Source organism: Daphnia pulicaria, chromosome 5 (assembly GCF_021234035.1).
Source record: "Daphnia pulicaria isolate SC F1-1A chromosome 5, SC_F0-13Bv2, whole genome shotgun sequence".
In the NCBI taxonomy this organism is placed as follows: domain Eukaryota; kingdom Metazoa; phylum Arthropoda; class Branchiopoda; order Diplostraca; family Daphniidae; genus Daphnia; species Daphnia pulicaria.
The window spans coordinates 6,091,734-6,115,731 of record NC_060917.1 but is presented as its reverse complement, the minus strand read 5'-3'; the positions used below and the strand labels follow the sequence as shown (position 1 = coordinate 6,115,731).

At 41.9% G+C, this 23,998-nt stretch overlaps 3 protein-coding genes across 8 annotated transcripts; 2 read left to right on the top strand and 1 right to left on the bottom strand.

The window, feature by feature from the left end:
• The first annotated feature begins 32 nt into the window (after window positions 1-32).
• Window positions 33-3,425, top strand: LOC124340425 (inositol-tetrakisphosphate 1-kinase-like). Of its 2 annotated transcripts, none has more exons than XM_046792949.1 (9): window positions 33-90; window positions 980-1,113; window positions 1,179-1,277; window positions 1,348-1,492; window positions 1,570-1,665; window positions 1,738-1,781; window positions 1,848-2,007; window positions 2,084-2,320; window positions 2,496-3,425. In XM_046792949.1, the coding sequence occupies exons 1-9, from the start codon at window positions 78-80 to the stop codon at window positions 2,753-2,755; spliced, it is 1,188 nt and encodes a 395-aa protein (XP_046648905.1). In that variant the 5' UTR covers window positions 33-77; the 3' UTR covers window positions 2,756-3,425. The 2 variants fall into 2 exon arrangements, with proteins under 2 accessions (XP_046648905.1, XP_046648906.1); XM_046792950.1 differs by lacking the exon at window positions 33-90 and adding an exon at window positions 368-654.
• Window positions 3,426-3,606: 181 nt separating this feature from the next.
• LOC124341631 (apoptosis-stimulating of p53 protein 1-like) lies at window positions 3,607-9,753 on the top strand. Of its 2 annotated transcripts, none has more exons than XM_046794575.1 (10): window positions 3,607-3,830; window positions 5,305-5,528; window positions 6,034-6,199; window positions 6,324-6,517; window positions 6,640-7,251; window positions 7,337-7,888; window positions 7,969-8,102; window positions 8,227-8,393; window positions 8,479-8,678; window positions 8,762-9,753. In XM_046794575.1, exons 2-10 carry the CDS (start codon window positions 5,418-5,420, stop codon window positions 8,798-8,800), a joined length of 2,175 nt encoding a protein of 724 aa, XP_046650531.1. In that variant the 5' UTR covers window positions 3,607-3,830; window positions 5,305-5,417; the 3' UTR covers window positions 8,801-9,753. The 2 variants fall into 2 exon arrangements, with proteins under 2 accessions (XP_046650531.1, XP_046650532.1); XM_046794576.1 differs by lacking the exon at window positions 3,607-3,830 and adding an exon at window positions 4,149-4,374.
• A 2,398-nt stretch (window positions 9,754-12,151) lies between these two features.
• LOC124340452 lies at window positions 12,152-16,348 on the bottom strand. 4 transcript variants are annotated; one of them, XM_046792972.1, is made up of 10 exons: window positions 16,231-16,348; window positions 15,416-15,549; window positions 14,245-14,421; window positions 14,047-14,160; window positions 13,676-13,912; window positions 13,507-13,565; window positions 13,173-13,342; window positions 12,941-13,079; window positions 12,487-12,859; window positions 12,152-12,406 (listed from the first exon to the last, which is right to left on the bottom strand). In XM_046792972.1, exons 2-10 carry the CDS (start codon window positions 15,507-15,509, stop codon window positions 12,309-12,311), a joined length of 1,461 nt encoding a protein of 486 aa, XP_046648928.1. In that variant the 5' UTR covers window positions 15,510-15,549; window positions 16,231-16,348; the 3' UTR covers window positions 12,152-12,308. The 4 variants fall into 4 exon arrangements, with proteins under 4 accessions (XP_046648928.1, XP_046648929.1, XP_046648930.1 ...); XM_046792973.1 differs by having other exon boundaries at window positions 14,047-14,157; XM_046792974.1 differs by having other exon boundaries at window positions 14,047-14,145.
• Window positions 16,349-23,998: the final 7,650 nt, after the last annotated feature.

The following is a 23,998-nucleotide window of genomic DNA, read 5'->3' as shown; positions in this document are numbered from 1 at the left end:
TCTGAAATAATCGTGAGTTTGGCATAAACGGTGCTCTTTACTTGAATAACGCCTACGCCATTCTCTCGTGATAGTAGATGCGTCGCAAAAGCAACGTCACAGAATTTTATTTCAACAAATTATTTTCTTTAGTTTACATTTTTTGTTTCTTTACTCTGGCCAAGCTCCCTCACATAAAAACAGCGATTTGGGCATTGGGCTATTATTAATATTTCAAGGCTACCGTGCGGGATTTTTGCAGTGAAAGTTATGTTTCTCAGATTTCTTTTGATTATATTTTTGAAAAATAATTTAAAAAACAAAAACAGTTTTATTGTTTTTTAAACTGACTTGAAAAAAAATCCGTTGTTGCATCGTTGCGCGGAACGATATCTCAAAATTTCTGCCTGACATATCCTTTTAATCTGTCTTGGCTGGGTCTCGTTCTAGGATACTAACCGGGTGTGCGTGTGTTGTGTATACAATCGCAATTGCCAGCGATAGTTTTAAGATCGTGATTTTTCTTTAAAATTTATCGTTATCAACGAACGGATAGAAAGTGCCGACGAGCCTATGGAAAACGCCAAACTTTTGCTGGTCTTTCCGATTGGCCTTATTGAACACTGTGCTGTGAAAGGTTTACCTTTACTGTACACGTGACGATATACGAAGCAGGTAGTAAGATAGAGTTAACGGTTTGATTTGATAATTTGTGGCGTCGTTTTTTTGACGCCTTGAGAGTGTTGAAGGAAAAATAGTTTTTTTTTAACCACAACTGGGTTATACTCTACATGATAGATTGTGTATCAACAGTGTGTGGGTTCTTATCACTTGTGGTTTGCGCAATCACCTATGTTAATCTGTGAGAGAGACATGTGTAAACCTTTCTTTGGTCCTATATCAGTGCAGTGAAGTTTCCACTGTACATGCTTGTTATTTTCAATTTACTTGGCTTCTATTGGCAAGAAAGCTCAACAGTTTTTCTTTTAACGTTCAATAGCTGTCATCATGGATTCGACAAGTATTATGCCACGGCACAGAGTTGGCTATTGGTTTAGTGAGAAGAAAAGCAAGAAATTTAATTTGGAAGAGTTTCACGGGATTTGTGATCAAGCTGGACTTGAGCTGGTCAAGGTATTTATTATTAATAATGCATAACAATTCCACAGGTTGTACAGACATATTTTTGCTATTCATAGATTAATTTTACTCTTCCAATTGAAGAGCAAGGTCCATTTTCTGCCATTATTCATAAGATGACTGATGTTATTGCACAAGCAGACCTTGGTGATCCTGAAGTAATTATAAATTTGAGTTCAAACGAACTAATTTCCTTAACAGTTCTCTAACTTTGAATTCTTTTTGCAGTGTCTTACTATAGTTCAGTCTTTTGAACGCTTTATTTGTGCCAACCCCAAAATAAAAATCATTGATCCATTTGACAATCTTCGCCAACTCCTTGACAGATATCAAACATACAGCAAAATTAACAACAGTGATCTGCATAAGGCTGGTGTGTATTATCAGACTTGTGCTGTGTTTACTTTTTTTTTTTTTTGTAATGCATTCACATTTTCTTTAATATTTCAGGTGAAGTATTTGTCCCTCCATTTGTTGATCTTGTTAGTTCTGATGTTGACGAAAACATCAGAAAACTAAGAGAAGCTGGAGTAAGATATCCATTTGGTAATAAAAAGTTACTGTATTTCTGACATCAATTCAAATTACAATAAATTATATTTCTTCATCTTTTTATAGTATGCAAACCTGCTGTTGCCCATGGATCCAAAATGGCTCATCAGGTATATGGTTTATTAGTTTATTCTTTTTTATGAACCAATTAATTGGACAACTGTTTATCTTTACAGATGTCAATAATATTTCACGAAGGAGCAGTCAAAGACTGCGAACCACCATGTGTTGCTCAGACTTTTATTCCCCACGATGCCGTGCTTTTTAAAATATTTGTTATAGGCAAGAAATACTTTGTGGTCGAACGACCTTCTTTAAAGAACTTTAGCGCTGCCGGTATAATTTTAGAAATCGACATTCTTTACATATTTTGTTCAGAGCTTTGATGTCTTGTTTCTTTGTTGTATCGCAGAAAGACCTACTATTTTTTTCGACAGCCACGATGTATCGAAACCTGATTCCGTCTCCCTTCTGAGCGTCTTAGACGACGCCGAGAAAAGCGATGTCCGTCCAACTACCAGCGGAGAGTTACTTGATAAAGTGATTTCTATGCTGCGTTTCGCTCTAGAAATGAACCTTTTCGGCGTTGACATTGTCGTAGAAAAGAGCACTGGACATTACGCCATTATCGATATCAATGCATTTCCAGGTATTAACCCAAACAAGTCTTAATAGGATTAAGCCAGTTTGCGTTGGGCAGCCTATCAGTTTGCTGTCCTTGTTTTCGGCCGCTGACGTAACTTAATCTTATTTGAAGGGTGTCTGATAACAGCGCAGCCAACTGATCTGTTTTGTGTGTCTGGGTCGTTTTGCTTTTTTCTCAGGCTATGAAGGCGTTCCAGACTTCTTCACTCACGTCACCGAAGTACTCAAGGAAATAGTCGAGTCGAGTCCGGTGTCGTCCTCTTCATCTTCTTCCGTTACCACCACCTCCTCCTCCTCCAGCGGTGTGGGAGAAGAGGACTCGGGCATCGATACTGGAGACTCTAGCGACGAGAAACGCCACCAGCAGAACAATCAAGGCTCGCGGGTGAAACGGTCGTCGGCCCTTTTCAACTCCACCAGTGCTGCTACCATCAGTTAGATTTGGTTGGAGATAAACAAACCCAAAGGGAAAACAACAACAAACGTAAAGGCGTAATTATTGCGCCTTTCCATCGTGACGATACAGGAGTACACAGCCTTGCCATTGCGACAATTTTTCATCTCTTATGTTTATTTTTCTTTTGCTTTTGTATACATCTACACAATTTATATATATATATTCTTCGAGTGTGTTTTCGGCTGTAGGACAAAACAGAAGTCGAAAGCCATTTAGTCTGCAAAATATAATCAGTTTCCAAGTTTTATCCCAAACGTATATACACTACGATGATGATCTATCGATTGATATAGATGAGCTCCTAGGTGCCTTGTGTATATTATATTTTCCGTCTCAACTCCTCCTCCTGTTTCATGAATTGGAAAGAAGAAAATGTGTGTCCAAAAGTACTAGTGGGGAAATGTCCTATTAAGTCGGGACGACGTCATTGGCTTATCTTTTTTTTATCCCATCCCTTCCACACACACACACTTGATGTTCTTCCTGTTTCAACGGTAGCGTTTTCCAACATCCATGTCTAACCTTTTTTTAAAATTAAAAACGAGGCATTATGTATCCCACACATCAAGTGCTGTTGATTTTGTCAGAGGGTTGATCGGTCAAGGCATTTTTCTTCGCGAAATTTGAATAATAAAGAAAGAAAAGAAAGTTATTAATGTGTCACGTTGTCGTTTTTCTTTTTCAAACAGGTATTTATTTCGTTTTTTCAAACCACTTCTTTTGTTTTTTAGTTGGCAATGCTGAACGCTAGATGGCTGAAGAGTTTCCCCTCCTGAGGGCTCGGCATTTCTCCCCTCCCACATTTTACCTTCCATTTTGCTGGTTTATTCGACGAAAAACCTGCAGTTTGTCTACGCTCTCGGTCAAAGCCAGCAAGTGCATCGCTTGTGTGATCGGCAGAGAGAGAGTGTGTGTTGTGTTGTGTGTTTGTGTGTGTGCACATAAGAGATTTGTGGTGATTGTTTGAGCGAGAGAAACCGGAAATAGGAAGGAAATATCCATCAGTTGTACACTGGTCTTTGAAGCAGCGTCACGTTGGAAATCTCTCAGTTCTCGTGTACGTATTTAGCGTTCAACACACACTGTCAATTCCGGCCATTTTTAATCTCTGTGTTGTGGGGCTAGTAACCCAACGTTTCGGGGGCTTGAAAGAAATTGCTGGACTACACGTTGTTGGGAATTAAAAATGTCGGGTTTTCCTTTTAGATCGTGAGAAATGAATATCTGTCGTAAAAATTAAAAAAAAAAAAAAATCGTGCCAATTTCTTTATTCATTAAGCCTGCTAACTTTATGGAATTTCAATCCCCTCGGGCCTCCTCCCTCCCTCTCACGCCTACCTCTACTTTATTCTGGTCGTCTAGTTTTTCAAACACCCACCATTCGGTTGGTGTGTGGTGGTGGAATGCACCAGCGAGCCGTTCAACTCTTTTGATTTTGCTTTGCTATTCTATTCTAGATCAAACACAAAAGCAAAGTCTCTATTGTTGAGTCTATTTTCAAAAGCTGCCGTTCGATCTCGTTTTATTTTCTCCCCCACTTGTCCACCAGCCAGCCAGCAGGTTGATTGGGCCATTTTGCTGAGCTGTTTGTCTGACGTTTGGTACGTCGAAAAATTCTTTTCTGGGCGTCACCTTAAATACTTGGCATGCTGTGTGCAATAAGTTATTCGTCGTATGTTTTATTTGGTTACTCGATACTCGGTGTGTGTGTGTGTAATCTGAATTCCTTTTTGTTTTCCATACGCACGAGTCTGAATGGTGCTGTGAGCTTTACCTTTGGGCGCCAAAAAGATGTAGGAACATGTGTAACACACACAAGGCGTAAGGCACTCTCGGCCCGTTAAAATAGAAGTAGGATGTCCGCGGGACATGAACTGACCCTTAGCGTCCTTCATTTTCTTTTACCTTTTTTCTTTCTCCCCTGTGTTGATTCTTCTTCTCTGTCGACTTTGTTTATTCATAATGCAAACAGAAATGTCGTTTTTTTTTCTCGCTCAAGACTTAATCTGATTTATGATGGAAAAGAGGGGGGCTGTGGTTAAACGTAGTTAGCTAAGAGGTGGGTGAGCTAAGGAAAAAGGAATGGGGGGGGGATCGATCAGAAGGAGAACGCGGTCGTAGCGTGTTGTGTCGATGCAAATTGGACGGCCGTTTTGGAAGGAGAATTCAAGAAATCCGGGTCTTCTTTTTCTTCTTTATTTCACCTAGGGCAGTAGGTTAACCATCCCTTTCTAGGCGGAGTAGAACTTTATTCTTTAAAGCTTCTCTCACGCCAGGTTATAACCGCGCCGTGACACTTGTTTTTTTTTTCTTCTTCTTCTTCCTTCTTCTCATAAAGAATCCGATAAAGGATAACCGCACATCGTTCGTATGTATTTTCGACTGCGAAAGCTTTCCATTCCTTTCAAACACGATTTTTCGGGAAAGTTGTCTGCGGTGGGGTGTCACAACTATGCGGTACTTTTTTTTTTTTTTTTAATCAACATGTATTGAATGTTTTGTCTGTCTGTTTGCCCTTTCAATAAATTTAGGATGCCCGGAAGCTAAAGCTAAAGCTCAACAGTTTGTCGAGTGAAAGAGGATTTTTTTCATTTCATTGGTGGGGTGAACAGAAACAAAAACGACGGAACAACCGAGTCAAAAAATGAGAGGCGAGCCGACCACCAGTGAATTGCAGGCCTTGGCCGCCAGGCAGCAGCAGCAGTTGGACACTCAAGCCCGGCTGATTGCAGCCCGCGAGCATCGTTTACGACAGGTAAAGAAAAACTTACAACAAATTTTAAAGAAAAAAAATATTATTGCCTAGAAAGAAACTCAAAGAAAAACAATTCTTTTGGTTTCCGTGTGTGTGTGTTTGGGTATGTCGTAACTAAATGGTTTTGGCCTTCTCATTGTTTGCAATGTCGCTCTTAAAGAACTAGAAAAGAAAAACAACAGTTTGATGGAGAAAGTAGCAGCTGGAGAATTGTATTCAACAGTTATGTGTATTTTCACGTGTTTAATTGCCTTGGCCAATTGTCTTTAAAAAGAAGAATGCACAATCACGGATGATTACAGTCGGTCACGAAAAGGAGCCTTTCTTTTTTAATTGCCAGTAGCTCCTGGGAGAAAGCCCCGCGACTGTCCCGCTTGTGCTCTTATAACTGTTCAATAGTGATTATATATATATATATGTACTCTGTGCTGCCGCGATTGCGAGTCGCATTTTCGCCTTGTTCTCGTTGTGGTTCATTGTCCAATCTGCGTACATGTTTAAACAGGTGCAGGAGGGGGTCCAGGCCGTCAATGACGCTAGTGCCACCAGCAGCGAGGCGGAGCGAGTTCGCAAATTGCGCGAGAGAGTCGAAGCCCAGGAGGCCAAATTGCGCAAGCTGCGCGCACTGCGGGGCCAGGTCGACCAACAGCGGATCACCAACGGATCACTCTGTAAGAGACTGGCGCGCAAAAAAAAAATATATTTTCTTATCGTCGTTATGATCGCCTCTTTTTGATGATGATCGTAACTCTTTTGAATATTTTTCTTTCCTTTCGGACTGCCTTCTCGCCACAGCTGCCGACTTGACGTCGATCCGAGCGCTCTTCAACGAGAAGGAGAAGGAACTGAGTATGGCGGCGGCCCAGGTGGAGGATCTAACGCGGCAGTTGGAACAGTTCAGCGCTCAGGCTCACCACGCCCAGGCTCATCCGGGAAGCAAAGCTTACTTTGTTCAGCTTCACCTTGAACGTCTCCGAGCCGAGCTGATGGTATTGTTATATTTTTATTTTGACTACTTCCCCCCTCCACCATTTCGATCCGCCCTCTGGCAAACATGTTTTATTTTAACACCCGTGTTTATTTATTTTTTCCGTTTGGAAAAAAAAAACAGTATCGGAATAAGCTGAACGAACAAAAGGCGGCCGATCTGAAGGAAAAGAAGGCCAGGCTATTGGAGAATCGTGAAAACGTTGGCGACATGGAAATTCGAATTAATGAACTTCGGGAGCGACTCCAGCGGAAAAAGATGCTCAATCAGCAGCTGGCCAACCAACTCAGTGATGCGTCGCAGAAGAATAACAAGGTTCTGTCCCAGCAGCAGCAGCAGAGACCGGTGAAGAATTCCGTGTCGCAAGTGGCGGCCATCGAGCCGTTCAATCGTCAGCAGCAGCAACAACAACAGTCACAACAGTCGAACATTAGTGACCAGCGCGACGATGACGTGACGGATTTCAGCAAGAACGACCCCAAGTATCAGACGCTGCCCTACAACACCCGTTTCGTCCCCATGAACTTTCACAACAACAATAATAACAACAACAACAACAAGAGAGGGTCGCCGACGATGATGAAGAGTCTGAAAGTGGCCTCGGTCCCGCCGCAGGTGGCCGAAAAGCCCGCACTCCCGCCAAAACCCGCCGTGAATTACAAACCACTTTTGCCTCCCAGGCAAAATCCCGACAAAGATTCATCCATCGACGCATCCAACCCCCAACCCTCTTCTGTAAGTTTCTTTTCTCACCGCCGCCGATTTTCTTGGAGCTTGGGAAGTGGAGCGATTTCTTTAAATTTATTGATGTGCATTTCAGGATGAGAAGAGTGTGGACTATTTGCTGGCCAAAGCGGAGCTTCCCCTCAAACCGAAACCTTTAACGCTGAAGAAACATGTAATTCCACCTCCGCCACCTCCTCTGCCACCTCCGCCACCATCTCAACCGCCAGAATTCCTGGGCGAGATGACGAAGGAAGAGACGATGGATCAAGAGGATGAGCGGATGCTGCAGGATGAATCACCACCGTCTCATCCGCAAATAGATCAAGGCGACGATAGGGTGGCGGCATTTCCCGATCAATCGGGCGAATCTCCCATGGCAGCCGGGCATCAACAACATCCGACTACGTCCAACTACGACGACGACGACTTGGGGGCTGATCAAGGAGCGGCCGCGCTAATGACAGACATCCATGATCCCTCACCACCGTTGGAAGGCGTTGCCCGTCGATTGCGCAAGGGTAATTTGAAGAGCGGTACAGCCGACGCTTTGCGAAAGTCTCGGCGAGTCAGTTTCGATCCCTTGGCTTTGCTGCTGGATGCTTCGTTGGAAGGTGAACTGGAGCTCGTTAAGAAGACGGCCTTAGAGGTATGTTAGTTCCCACGTTACAAACGAGATGAACCCAATCGAAAAGGGGCCGTTTATTTTTAAACTTTTTGTGATCGTAGGTGTCTAATCCCAGTGCTGCCAATGACGAAGGAATTACAGCGCTTCACAACGCCATATGCGCCGGTCATTTAGAAATCGTGCGCTTCCTCGTCGAGCTTGGTTGTGACGTCAACGCCCAAGACAGTGATGGATGGTAAGCAAGAGAGAGAGAGAGGAGAAAAGGAAACATGTTTATTGGCTTCTGTTAACCGCCAAATGATTGATTGATTGATTCTTACTTTTTCTTGTGACGAAAAAAACAAAACAACAAAATGTAGGACGCCTTTGCACTGCGCCGCCTCGTGCAACAATTTGGCCATGGTGAAGTTCCTGGTAGAGCACGGCGCTTGTATTTTCGCGGCCACGCTCAGCGATCAAGAGACGGCCGCCGAAAAGTGCGAGGAGGATGAAGAAGGCTTCGATGGATGTTCGGAATATCTTTACAGTAAGGACAACAACTTGTTTTCGGTTGCTTGTAGCGGTGATTGGTTTTTCTCATACTACAACGGGGGGTTTTATATTATTTCCAGGTATCCAGGAGAAACTGGGCATTTTGAACGGCGGTCGAGTGTCGGCCGTTTACGACTACGAGGCGCAGAACACGGATGAATTGACTTTCCGGATGGGTGACGAGCTCATCGTGTTGCGGAAGGGCGACGACTACGAACGCGAATGGTGGTGGTCCCGTCTCAACGATCACGAGGGTTACGTGCCTCGCAATTTACTCGGGGTAAGTCCCACTTTTCATTTGTCCGTTTTGTTTTTATTCCGATTGGCAATCAAAATGAAAACCGTCCGTTTTTATTTTCTTAGCTTTACCCTCGGATGAAGCGTAAGGAATCGGAAGAATGATGAACACCAACGCGTCCGTTTGTATCCATCATGATCTGCATTCGTCTGCGTTTACTCGCCATCACACACACCTACACACACACACCCACAACATCTCGGTTTTTATTTCAATTTTATATCCGCCCTCCGTTTATCCGTTTCCCTTTTGTTTGTTTTTTCTCTCGCGAGTCTGATAGACTTCCTATTCGTTTGCAAAATCGATTTCTTTTTTTTTGTCTAATTGCGCCTGCTAATTGACAATCTCAACAATTTGACAATCTCTTTTTTTTTTTGTTTTCTCTGGTCCCGTCCGCCCTAAGAAACCGAAACAAACAAAAAATCTCGTAAATTGGCGTGTAAAAAAAAAATGAATTTCTCGACTTCCTCATAGCGCGGGAAAGATTATCTGTGTGAACAAGAAATTTTTCTCGTCTTCTTCTTCCCTGTACATGTTGAGAAAAAAAGAAACACTTGTTTTTGGATGTTGGAAACTCAATAGCCTCCAAAAGGAAGGAAAAAAGGTTTTTTCTTTTTTATATCGCCACTTTTAATCTGACCCCATGCTGCGTCACATATCGCTTTAAGGTGTATCGCTATATTTTTTTTCATCTTTTTTTTTTTTTGTCCTATGCCACCCTTCTCACCCTTACACACTTGTTGTTGTTGTGCCTTTTTTTTCTTCTTTTCTGTTTGGATCCCCGCCATTCAAGTTTCTGTTTCAAAGGCAGAATCCTCTCTCTCCCACGATTTTTGCTTTTTAATACCTTTTTATGCATATAAAAGAAAAAGAGAGGAAGATGAAACACAATGTTCTAGTGATTGAGTTTGAGCTGGTGATGATGATGTAGAGAGACTGTGAACTTTCTCATAATTTTGTAATGTGCCGTACTAGAAAAAAAGGAAAAGACAAAAAACATTTGCCTCACTATTGCAATACATTTTCGCCTGCCCACGTAGCAGGTTTGCAAAAATTATTATTGTGGTTGGTCGCTTTGATTTGGTTCTCTTCGGGTGAATGGAAAAGGTTACCAGGTTACAGATACAAATCCCGATTGGGTTTCTGTGCTAGTTTTTTTCTTTTTTTTTCATTTCGGCGTTTCGGTTTGTTTGTGTTGATATTCGACCTGTTCTCTTTCAATTTATTCATTAATTCCAGATAACGTGATCCGATTGTCCTTATCCTGCCAAAGAATTTCCTCTTTTCTTTTTCTGGTCGTCCCTACTACTACTCCGTCTTATTGGAAAGATGACTATTCTGAGATTAAGTCACCATAACCATTCTTGAAATGTCTTGTACGACCCAACTCGTTATCTGCTTTTCTAGTCCGTAAGGAAAAGAATGAACTAATGACAAAACTATTTGACTAGACACACACACGTTTTCTTTTATAAGCCAAAAATGTTGTCGGGGAATGGGGCTCTTTTTTTTATGTACACACACGTCTCGTCTCGTCTAGTTCTTTTTTTAACGCTGATGCATCTCGGCTGTTTTTCCATTTTACTATCGAAATCCCGCGTGCGTGTGTCGTGCCGTCGGAACCTGTTTGCGCAATCAGTTCTAAGTGGACTCTTAACGGCAACCAAGCGAATGCAATATAATTACAAGGGACCGGTTATTTCCTTTTTATTTCTCTCCTACTAGATACTAGCCGGTTGTATTTTCGGGACTGCGCGAGGTGTTCAAGAATAACCGCTCCGCGTTGACGCGGAGCGAGTCAAACAGGATTTTTCGCTGCGCGTTCGAAGAGAGAATGAACGAACGAACGAATGCCAAATCGTCAAATGGTGACACGAGCTAGTCCTTTTTGTTTTTCCAGTTTAGGAGGTCAGAGATCGTAGATTTCTTCTTGATTTGTTCACGATAGTAAAGATGTCCCTGACGAAAATCACGAGTTCTTTTTTCTTGATTAATTTATCGATAATTCAAATTGAAACGAAACTAACAAAAAAAAAAATTCGACATTTTTATTCGCCGGAATTCGTCGGCTATTTAGTGATAGTGTAAAACAATTTCGGCCAGAGAAAGTTGTGTTAGCATTCCGTCGAATTCCGTGTAAAATTCTCTGTAGCAGCTCTCGAACCTGAGCGTGCGTGACCTTAAAACCGAATAATAACATTTTGTCGGCTTCGTATAGAGGTACCAGAGAGAGTCATTGCTGCATTCCTCGGCGTGTATGTAATGTATGTGTGTATACACACACAAAACCCTGATAAATACTGGTCGGAAAAAATCTTTTGTGTGTCGACTTGATGTGTTCTACTTAATCGAACTGGGCCGTTCGTAATACTTTTTTGGGAAGAGTTCTTTTGTTTTTCACTTGATTCCGTTTAATTCCCGGCAAAGAATTTATTGAACAACTTGGCAGTATTGCAGTCGAGGAATGAACCGTTACGTTTTTCCGCATTGCTGCATCGATTCATCGATGGAAAACCCTTTGCCAGTAAAAAGCGACTGGTATGGATTTTGGTTCTTTTCTCTCTCTCTCTGGCTCGTGATTTGTGGCGTTAAAAATACCGTATTAATTGTCCAATCAGCAACTACTTGATCGTGCGGATCGTTTCAATGTCTTCACTCTTTTCTGTTGTCTGGTTTCGGGTTTTTTTTTTCTTCTTTTTGGGTTGTTGTTGTTGTCTTATTATTAGACGTTAGTTGCATTTTATGAAGTGGTTTCAGAAATGAAATCCTTGGGTTGCCCAACGTACCGCTTAGGGCCGGCTGCTATACTATTTTCAATGCCTGTTGTTTGGGCGAGACGGACGATTTGTTGATGGCTTTTAGTCGCGCCATTGCGCCTTTGGCGAAAGCCCAACTTACACCAACAAGAAAAAAAAAAAACGAACCAACCAACCAACGAAAAAGAAATTGTGTGATAATAAAATACACACACCCAAAAGGCTACGATTTTTATCCGCTTTTCTTTTTCTAATTCTATAGACCGCATCGTAATAGCAACTGTTGCAGCAGCAGCAGCTCAGACAAATGTCTCGCTCATTTTCCTCCCTCAACCCAAAATACTCCACATGGCCAGCAGTCCAGCAAGCAAGAGAAATAATACAAGAGAACTTTTGTATTTCATAGGACGAGAAGACCGTTACCCGAGACACTTGCCCAGGTGTCACACAGCTCCGGCTTCTATGTGTTTTAGCTGATGGGGGAAAAAAAGGCTTTGCTTTCCGCGCTCGGCTGGTGTGCCGTGTCTAAACGGGAGAGATTACACATTCGCCAGCTGCCTAGTGGAGCAGCAAAGCGTGCATATTACACAGAATAGGCTACAGCTATATAGGAATGTTTCTCTCAACTCGTTTCGCATCTTGAATCGTCTAAGATTGCATGACTAATATAAATTTAAACGAGTCGGCACAAGCAAGGAGTAGCGCAAGAGGAATCTTTTTATCTCGAAACGATATTTATATTACATCTTAAACGGCCCAAATGGCGCAAACCCATCACACACGCACAAGTAACACTTAAAAAAACGGGAGAAATAAAATAAAAAGGTACGAATTTTTTTTAGGGGGGGGAGTTGCTTTACGACAGGTTGCGAGTAGATCTTTTAGATGTCGATTTCCTCTGGGAGCCTCTTTGAAAGTTACTTTCCCATCTCTCCATCAACTTTGTGCGCTTTGCTGTGAATACAAATTCAAAAATTTCAACAAAAATAACACGAAGGGGGGAAGAAAGAAAGAGCTCTAAAAGGGTTACTCACCTCGCCACTCGGCCAGACTCGATTTTGCATCCGAATTTCTTTGCCTTTCCATGGGAGGTTGATGCTTTGGGAGCGAATCTCTCAATTGTCCAATCTTGAGCTCGATCGGCTCGTTAGTTGTCTGGGCGTGAACGGTCCCGGCGTCCGCAGCATCCGGGTGGTGAGCGCATTTGAAATTTTTCAATTCGGTGCGCAGTGTTTGACTTTTGACGTCGATCACGGATTCAAGGTGTTGCTTCATCTCATCGGCCTCCGTCGATCGCCGCGATTCCAGATTGCCGAGCAGAGTGGCTTCCAGTCGGTTCAATCTCGATTTCAAATCTCCCGCCATCGCTCTAGCCATTTTCTCCATGTCGCCCATTTTCCTGGCGATCTTTTATCGTGTAACAACAAACGTGACACGCGCTTATTATTTGAACAGGCTAATTTGCCTTGGTGTTTTAAAATTACTAACCGCCGCTTCTAGATGAATAATTTTCTCCAAGGTCTCGGCGCTTGAATCTACGCGGACGTTGACGATCGAATTGAAATGATTTTGCCCATGGGTCTCGCTATTATTCCAAGGTTCTCCTCGTTCAGACTTTGATGAGAATCTGCGAAACGTTCAAAAATTAAAAAAAAAAAAAAGGTGAAATTGGATGCCCCTCTCTCTCGTGATCTTGAAATATCTGTGTAAAACCATTTACTGGCTAGGCGTGCCGGTAAGGAACTTTTTAGCCGACGGTCTGGTAGACGTGGTATTACGCCATAGCGACGACAGACGAGGAGTAGTAGTAGTAGTAGTTTTGCTTGACGTTGACGAGTTGAAGGTCCCGCCGTTACGGTCCGTGCTGTTATGGAATGGAAATCCCCAAACCTAAATTATAATATGGAAAAAACAAGTCCGAGTCGAACGAGCGCCAGCATACCGAGTCCCATAAATTTTGTTGTGTTTTTCTTATCTCTTTTTAAAAGAGTTTTTAGTATTATTACTAAAAACATATTTTGTTTTTTAAAAAATAAAAATAAAATAATCATTACTGATTCAGTTGTGGTAGACAGTCTGGATGAAGGATGGTTCCAGTCGAACATGTGCGTTCCTGTACATATTTGAAATTTCCCACCCAAAAGGTTTAAGGTCATGGCGTTGGATATAATTTGCATGTTACATATATAAGTGCTTTTGTTTTTTTTCTGTATCGACTTTTACCTTCCGTGCTTGTATTCGTCCGAGTAGTTGTGCTGGTGGAATTCCAATCCAAATGTGAGGTTGTACTCGATGAACCGTTTCTTGGGTGAAACTGCTCTGCTGCAGGTTCAATTGTAATTTCACGATAGCCAGCAGTAAACTCGGGATTGATTCCGATTTCGCGTTCGTTGGTAACATTTAGGGTTTCCGCGTGAGTGGAAGGTTTCCGTGTGAGCCAAGGATTTGTAGAGGAATTTCCTGGTTCCCAACATAATCAAAAAATGGGTTTGAGCAACAACAAAAATTACTTCAACCTGATTTCAATTATTGATCCACTGCGCTTATTTTTTCGTGTGAATCTTTTTTTCTTTCTCCAGTGGTGGTGGTGGTACCTTTAATTGGCAATGAAATGGTGGCGTTGGCAACTTCCAGATCCAGAACTCTGGATGTGGTAGGATGGTTAGTGGTGATTGTATTATTTAAAGTTGGAACTAGAGTCAGGGCTGCTTTAAAACAGACAAGTTTTGTTTTTAAAAATAACGTCGACTGTTTGTTGTCCTTAAATGGACTGACTTTTCTGATTGATTCACCTTGATTTTCTGCTCTCAAATTGTGTATCTTTTCATCGCGGCTTTGATTCATATTCAAATGACCAAAACCGGCCATGGCTAAGGTAGTAGGCGATGATCCGTTGAGCGTGTGATGATGGAGTGAACTGCTATTGAAGTGTAGCGTCGTCTTGTTGGAAAATTCGGTTCCTTCATTTCCTGGAAAAAGAAAGCAAAACCCATGAAAACGAGTCATTATTCTGAATTTCCTGGTTATAGCTTTGGCATTAGAATATTAAGATAGAGACCCCCGCTCGACTTTGTAATGCATGCCGATTGTGTTTATAGACTGGCCATCAGTTGCATTGACATTCCGATGATCGGTTGCTAAGGTCGATTTGATGTGAAAAACGCTCTAAGGGTGTGGCTGTGTGTCGATCTCTGCCGCATATTTTTGAATTTTACAATCAAATAAAATTAGCATTGATCGCCATTGCCAAACTCTCTCGAGTGGATAGCATAGCTACGCTTTTTCTTTAACATGTACACAAGAGCGCCGGAATAAATTAGCCTACCACTACGAAAGATCTTTTTATCGTAACAACGTTTTCGCGTTTTATTAGTTGACATTGAAATTTCTCCGATGGGCGAACGTGAAAACGAGACAATGGGGGGACTGTAGAAAAAAACAAACAAAATGGCCGGTGTAACTAATCACGAATTAATTGCGAAGACGAGGAAAAGTTTTTTTTTTTTCTTTTTTGGCGAGAGATTGTTTAATTGTTTAAATTGATTGGGAAAAATAATAAAAAAGAAAAGAAACCTGGGCGTAATCTTGTATCCCTTTTTTTAGAAATTACAACTTTGACTCTGAGTTTCTTTTCTTTTTTTGGCTTAAACATTTAATGACTTGTTAAAGTGATTAGATGCAGTGCAAACTATTGGGGCCAATTTGGTCGACACGCCGTATCATCGACATAATTTCACGTACGAGACTCGTGGAATCAAGCGAATGAGAACAAAAGGAATGTTAAAAAATAAAAGAAAAAAGAGCCGAGATACTCTAACTGTGAAAGAGGGCTCTGTTTTACGCACTCGTAAAAGCCGATGCTTTAACCTCTTCCTTTTTGTTTTTAACAATGTCGTAAAGAGACGGGAATTGTATATACGTAAAAAAGTGTGTGTGCATCCTCCGAACAAGTTTCATTCTTACCAGCAGAGCAGCAGACAAGAGCCAATGCAATCGTGAGAGAAAGAACGTCAAGATGGGGCTGAAAGGTTACGTTGATCCAGCCGAGTTTCATCATCCTATTCGACGCCGCTCGCCGACGCTAATAAAATTAATATCTAAAAAGAAAAAATTTTGAAATAAGAAATAAGAAAAAAAAAATGTAAAAGTTGTGACGTAAGGGCGTGGTAGAATTGAAGAAGAAGAAGTGGGGGGTTTTTTTTCCTGAGAAAACGATCATTTTCTTTCGATCGTCCCCACCTTTTCTTTTCAAAAAAGATCCCCGTGGTTCACATTGCGCCTTTATGTAAATTTCCCCAATCATGACATCTGCAATATTTGCGGTCGATGTTGATAAACGAGCCCTTATAACGGTAACAATGCTGCAGATGTGCTATTAAACACCAGATCAACTATACTACAATGCAACATTATGTCAACGTGAGATAAAAGGGAATACAAACTCTGCCGTGCTGCTCTTATTTTAGAAAATTCTCCATTCAATACAAGAGAGAAGGCGTTCGTTTTCTTCTTTAAAGGTCAAACTATTTCGGGAGACTAGTACGATTGTCTTTAATGGAATCCCAGAGCCCAGAGAAGAGAAACCAGCGATGCATGGGACGTCTCTTGGAAGTCGGGAGTCTACTACAGCGTGACGCTGCTTAAATTTTACTGAATGTCATTGCAATTCGTTCAATCACTCGTCATCAGTCGAAGATCAGGAATAGCTTCTCTCTTTGTTTCTTTCTTTCACAGCAAGGACGGGAGAGAGAAGGAATTGAACAACTCAACTTACATACCTGAGTGTGTCTGTGTGTGGGATTGGGTTGTTCAGACAAACAGCTTTGCCAGGCACAAACACACCTCAAACCTTGAGACTTCAATCAGTATTAAAAGAATGGCAATACAGGCAATAGGCACGCCGCCATGTCATCTTCTCTCTCAGCCCTCTCTCTATCTTTTTTGATCGACTGTCTTTTATTTTATTTTTATTTTTTTGTTACTTCCCCGCGCTCAATCTCGCCAGCTGGAAGAGAGAGAGAGAGAGTCCTCTAGGATCTACTTTATCATCCCATCAAATCAGTGATTGCATTTGTCAGGGACGTTTGGCGCAGAGCTGTGTGTGTTGTCGGTCGTAACAATTTCGCACCAGAGCGAAAAATGAACTGACATGTTGATTATTGGATATTTCTGGCGTTTGATTTACGACCGCCATAGAGCCAATGTCACTGCACAGACAAAATGGAGCGAGCCCAGCTCTACTCTATACTATGTGTAGCGGACTTTTGTGTGTGTCTATAGTTCCCAGGTTGCCCTCGACAGTCGTGAAATTTTGACGTCGAATCGATTCATTTTCTTTTCAAAGATTTACGGCGATGGCGGGTATTTACATTACTCACGATGGCGTCATCGTCAGCAGCGTTTAGGTTCGAATGGATGAGGGGGAGATGCGCAACCAGGGGCGACATCCTATACTACTAATAATGTATTACCTGTCAGCAGCCCAGTCTCAAAAGCCAGCCAACAATTTTCGTATATCTTATTCTTTTTCTTATATTTTTTGTGTGTTGGGCTTAGCCGTTGGGCTATGTGTCGTGAATGTTGGATTCGGGTTTCCTTCCCGCGCCATTGCGAACGAAATGCTTCGCCAACTGCGTCATATTTATGCGGGGTTTTTTTTTCATCCCTCACTCTCCGTGTAATTTACTCTTACAGCTAATATAATGGCGATAATTCCTCCCGTTGGAAAATGAGAGGAGGAAGAAGAAGAACTTTAGGACAATGAATTACACGCCGCATTTCTTGGAAAGGAAGAAAACTTGTTGCAATCTCTCCAATGTAATCTCCGCTTCTTATTTTTTGTGTGTTGGTTAAAGTCAAATTTTTTTGGCGAGATATAAGACCGATGTACTTGAAACGCCGGCAAAGCGGGTCGTACAGTGCTGACAGCCGGTGTAAAAGTTTTGACATGATTCTCATAAATGTTTTTTTGTTTGTTTGTCTTTTTTCATTTTCCTAGAAATAAGTTTGTAAAAAAAGCGCCAAGGAATAATACGCCAAACCCAAAAGTGTACGTTCACAAAGCGGAAGAAAGGACTTGTATATACTGTAACCATTTTGTATACTATGTATATCTATTGTATAATACGTGTATACCGTAGGTAGGCGTCCAGGAAGAATTCAACCTTGAATTCTTCTGCAATTCTCTTGTGTCGGGCTATGGTAGTTGTCATGCAAATTTGCCTTTACGTCTTGCCAGGAATTCAAGAGGGGGGGAAGAAAAAACACATTTATTTTTATTTTTATTTCGGGGGTCTGACTGGCACTCGCGCGGGTCGTAGGGTATTGGATAGCACCGAGGAACGCGATGCGACTCTTTTGACTTTTGCTTTGCATCTTTTCGCCAAAAAGACGACGACTCAAATGGGGAGGGAAGAAAAATGAATTATTGAACGTGATGAATATTAACAAAACACCCAAGAGTCTCGAGAGGGTTTGGTGTGTACGTATATGTTAAATTTACCGTCCGTCCGGGTGTGACGTCAATGGCAACCAGCCGGATGGTGATGATATTGAATGATTTGACGCTTTGCTGAAATTGTTTTTCTTTTTTCTTTTTTTGACGTTAAAGAGATTTACATTCGTGATTTTTTAATCAAAGTTTGGTTATAAAAGTCAAGGACGCTTTTGAAATTGATTTGAAATATTGCTGTCAGCAAAAAGCTGGAGAGTCTAATCTCGGGCGGATCAAACTCGTTTTTCACACACGACTATATGCGACATACTTTCCAAACTTAACATTCACAACGTTGCGCATTTAATTAGAAATTTTTGTGAAGAATTCTCATTTCAAGAGGACGACGTTAATTTATTGCCGTCATAATATCTTAACCTATTTTTCTTTCTTGTTTGAAAAAACCTTGGAACACAATCACTCGTCCTTTACACTTGGTGGAATACCCGACTGCTAGATGGCAGCACTTTCTACAAAACTTTTTAAAATAATACCAACCAAAAACATTTGAATCAAAACAGAATTCAAATTGGCAAAGGAAAAGAATACTTGCTCATTACGAACGAGGATTTATTCGGATTTATGGTTTTTTATTCACCAACTCATTTGAATTTAATAGGCCTTTGACGTCATTCCCGCTGTAGGCTAATATATAGCCTTTCGGTTTTGTCATATACATCTGTAATTCCCTCCATCCTGTCATCGAGGATTTGATACATTCATCCAATCTGGTCTGATGATGTGTTTTCGGCTCCTTGCGTCTTCCTCTTATTACTTTCCACAAGGATTTATTTTTTTCATTTCTCCGACGTGAATTTGTTAGCGAGCTGCTGCCACATGACTATTCAAATTAATATGAAATCAAAACCTCATCCGGTGGGTGCATCTAGTGAAATTTTGTTTAGCTCGACCTATTGTTTTTTTTTCGTGACGGGATTACGGTCGTTATGCTTGCCACTCCTTAGGTCTCCAAAGTCCAATCCCCCCCCGTACACGTCCTGAAAAATTGAACTTAACTCTAAGAAGATTAGGAGAAAAACCTCTGAAAATAAGGAGAACGAAAAACAAAAAAGTTTATTTTTGTTTTGTTGAATTATCTAAAAGATCCTGCGCTCTCTGCCCCCCCCCCCCCCCCCCCCCCCGGTAAGGCCTCATCGGCTTTCCCCGTGTAATATGTATCCACTGTGTATGTATAGACGTAGATCACCGTTCGTCAGAACAGTGCAGCAGTGCAACGACGTGCTTTATTCATGAATGCCCACTGGCTCGGCGCTTATATTCCTCCCTCCGTCAGTCTTGTCTATTTCCTTTTCTCTCTCTCACTCTCTCTCGGCTAGATTTTATAGCAGAGCCTGTGGATTTCGTGCATACGTAGATCTATATTTATAGTATATTTCCCTTTACAAAATATTGGGTAGAGGAGGGGGGGGGTACATCCTTAAGGAATCCTTAAGGGACCAACCCGTGCTCGTTATATCGGGTCCGGAACGGACGGCCGATGTTTCCGCGTCATGAATATTGCATCCGGCTTGAATAGATGTGTATATACATATACTATACGCGTGTAAAAGGGTCCGACGACTCCTACAGGATCCTTTTTTTTACTGGGTGATGTTGTTCCCCCTCTCTAGGGCTCCTTCGTCTCTCGTCGTCGTATCTCATTTGAGAAGACTGATGACTCGACCATCCAGATCCCATTGGGATATCATTCTGCGTCAGCTCCAAACGGGTTGACATGAGAAACGCAACATCGCTCCCACTTCAACTTCCTCTTTGGCGCCCGCAGGACGACGCCCGCCTTACGCTTTGGCTGCGCCCTCAAACCACCCCTCACCGACTGACGTACCCATGTCTCTTTCTCTTAATCAGCTCGGCACAGGAGCAACGAATCAGTGGACCTGAATAAGGAAAGTTGAAAAACACAAAAAAATTCGTCCTTAAAAAACAAGTTAAGTTAATTAGTTATTCATTTCCGTGAAAATCGCCGGCAGTTTCCTTATTCCATTAGATTAAATTTTGTTCTGAAGGACTTCATTCCAAAAAGAAAAATACTTTTTCTGTTAATTTTCTTTTTTTTTTCCAAGAAAAACAGCGACTTGAAATCGGCTTATATTTCATCGGACGAACCGTAAAACTTGTCCGGTTGAAAAGTTGGAACGGCGCTAGCTGTGTATACAGGATCGATTGGCTAGAGTGCTGGAAACATTCCTGTTTTTTGTCCTTGGCGTATTTCGTTATTTATCCTATACATAAGGTTTTTTTTGGGGGTGGAGTTTTCTGCTTGACGACCAGCAGTTTTGGTTGCTATAGTATGGCTTCGATTAAACGTGTCGACCGTTTAGTAAATTGGAATTGAGTTACCGACTTTGTTTGCTGTGTGTCCAAGCCAATGAAATGCGTCAACTGTAGGAAAAATAACCGTTGCCACAGTTTCTATATTGGCCTTTAATCCGCACTCGCCGGAAATCAAACTGTTACCAAACATTTGAAAAAAAGATAAATCAAATAGAACGTCTCCGTGGAAGCCGGATGTTGCGTCATGGAAGGATCAACCGACGTCTATTCTTGACGATATAATATTGTATCCGTATCAAAATGAATAATCCGTTGGCGCTGGGGTGGTGGAGATTTCGATCAATTCAATTTTCATTTTTTTTCCCTCTTTATTCTCCATTTTATTATCCAACTTCCTTTCCTATTTTTCCACTAGCTTTTTTCTAGATGGTATAATACTCTCCACTCTCTTTGTAGTATCAAACACCCTATTGTCAAGGCGCCATCTTTATGCTGTCCAACAAGAGACGGCCAGTTTAAAACTATTAGCCGAACCACGTCTATTTATACACGTTATACACACCCGTTCCGGCTTCAAAACTCTCCTTATTCTCTCACTCACTCTCTCGCTCCTACTTTTTTTTTAATTCTGGCTCCTTAATTTTGTTGTGTATGAGCGGATTTGAGCAGCACGTTTTCTATACCCATCTAGAGGGGGGGGGGGCCTTATAAGAGAACAGTATGGCGACTTTGTAAGCCGATTAGACGTCAAGAAACGGGGTGGACAACAGGCCAGGAGGGAAGGTTTGAAAAGTTGGCGCATTCGAACAATCACCAAGTCTATATAGTAGTGGGAGTCTACTGTAGATTAGTAGTAGGAAGAAGAAGCCTTTCTTCTGCGCCTATAACACACTCGGCTGGCTCTCCCCGTCGAATAGAATTGATCCTCTCGTCACCAGTCCCCCCCCCCCCCATAATTGTAATACCCCCCCACTCACACGTACGCGTGTGTGCAGCTATCAATTTTCTCCAGTCAATGGTATATAGTCGTGATAGAATATTGTAAAGAGGTACTATCCATACAATTTCACTTGGTTATTTCGTCCTCATCTTCTTCGCCTTCGCCTTCGCCTTGATGTCATTTGATGCCGAGACTCTCATCGGCCGTTCCTGGCGATCGAATAGGATCCGGAGTCTGCCCCCATGGTATGCCTGCTGCATATTTGATTTATTTCGCCTTTCAAAGGGGGATCCCAGAGTCCTGATAGATCTATATAAAGCGACCGGGGCATTAACTCGCGTTTGTGCCTCAACCAAATTGAAAATGGGGCCCGGATCGCCCGGTGCTTTCGCTTTACATTTAGAAACTGATTGAAAAGCTTGTTGACGTCACGAACGGAGGAGGGGGGGGGATAAAAAAAAATAAAAGGAGATCGTTATTTTTTCTCATTCCCGACGAGAAGAAGAAGAGTCCGAGCCGTGACTCCCGTAAATCGAATATAATCCAGCTGATTGTGTGATGGCGCAAAGGGCCATCACTCGATCCGCGCCATTCGTTTCTTTTTACGTGGACCATGGGGGCAAGAAAAAAGAAGAAGGAGAGAGTTTTGCTTTTGTCCCGTTTCAATAGTCGATTACGACGAGGTACTCACAAGAGCCCTCGATCCTGCCATTTGGAGTGGCCGAGGCGGGAACGTTCCGTCCCCATTTCTTTTTATTATTAAGATCTGATCATTATTCCTTCACACCTTCCCTACTTCCCCATCCCAACTTTTGTCTGGGGCAGTTGCCTATTTCTTATATATAATAGAAAGGCTATTTAACACGTAATTCGTAGACCATTTGGCACTCTTGTTCGGTCCCAAAAGGCGTGAAAATGTAACACATTTTTGTTATATTTTCCATTTTCAACCCGTGTTCGGAATTCACTTCTGGTTCGACTCGAATTCTATCATGAAATGTACTCCCTCCCAAAAAATAAGAAAATGGAAAGAAAAACTTTCAAATGCTTTTGTCATGCCGCGCTCTGCTGACAGCAAATTCTTTTGCACACATTCCCCTCTGTATTTTTCTTTTCAAATAGATTCCTATTGTCGAATTCAAATACATACGTGGACCTTTTTTCCTTTTGAAAAAAAAAACGCTGGGAAGTGATGTGTGATATTCTACATCCATTTTCTCTATCTAGCTGGATAGACATTATAACGGCGGGCTATTTTTGTAGTATAACAGGGAATGAATGAATCAAATAGAAATGGGGGGGGGGGACCCCTGTTGTCATGCTGACCACTTTTCATAGGCCACAACCTTTTTTTTCATCCCACTTTCGACACCAGAAAAAAAAAGGTCTTGGCATCTTTTTGGTTCATAAAATTGAATTTCGAATAAGATAGGTGGGCGGAGCAGTGGTCAATGACAGTCACCTACATCTTGACCAGCCCCTCTTTCTTCTTTTCTCAATTTCTTGTATTACCACTGCATAGCGCGATGATAATAACAATTGGGCGAAAGTTTCAGCCTTTCACGGTCTTCTCGAAGAAATGTAGGCCGGTCTTTTAACTCTAATGCCTATACGCCGTCTTGATATATCTCATCAAAAATGAATGCGAAAGACAAACTGTCGAGCCGTTTTAGGTTCAAGATTCCACGCCACTCGACGATTTTGCGCGGTCGAGTTACTTTCTCGACTTTTCTTCTTCTTCTTCCCACCAGCAGCTGGGCCTTTTATATTTTTCTTTTAAAAAGGCATTATGACTGAGATAACTGAATTCATCACGTGATCAAATGGAAGCGGACGTTACTATAGAGACGCCGTGTGGGATGGACCCGAATTCAATTGACGACGCCATCACTCGCCCTTATCCGACGCCACCCAAAAAGGTGGGAAAAGTGAAAGCGCAAAGTGCTGCTGCTGCTGCTTGCCTTTGATGCTGAGATGCGACACGTTTACTCTCTAATGAGATTTAGATATCCAACGCTTTCCGCTTCTCCATCTCACCGGAATCGGTTAAATTTCGCGCGTGTAGATTATTTACATATCCAAGTATGTAGATGTAGAGTCTAGTTTCATTCGTATTTTCAGACGCCGGGTGTCGATTCTGTTTGAATGAATCGAATCTACTTTTTTTTTATTATTAAAAGAAACATCATCTCGTATTACGGCGCGAATTTCAAGTTACGGAACTTTCACACCGTGTCGAACAATGGCCGTTTTATTTTTTTGTCTGTCTTGTCTTGGGTGGCCCACGGCACACATTCTATTACGCCATTTCCTTTTTGTGTTAGCTATTTTATCGATCGCCCCCCTTTTTGCCTGTTAAACAACCCAGAAATGTGTGTGGTGCTGATTCCTTGAACTTGGTTGCCTTTTTTTCAACACCTATTGTTATGGGGCTTGTACTACTCGGTTCTTGTTCAACATCTAAAAAAGGTCCTGAACATTTCCTGCCCTATTTGCCAAAGAGAAAAAAAAAGAAGTTTTTTTTTTCTCCTTCTGTATTTGTATTATTATTTCTTTCAAAGTTTTTGGGCCCTTTTTCTATTTGATCTGTTTCCTCTTTTTTCTTGAGTTTCTTCTTCTTCTTTTTCATTTCCTCCTTTTGAGCTGTCGCGGACTTATGGCATTTGTTAAGAATCGTGTTTCTTTCCTTCTCTCTACCTTCTTTAGGAGGGTGAATTCTGTGACAGGAGCCGGATGAATTTTCCTTCGCTTCTTTTCACCACAAGGACATTGGATCCTGGGCTCCTTGTGCATGGCTCGGCATCAGGTTATATACTGT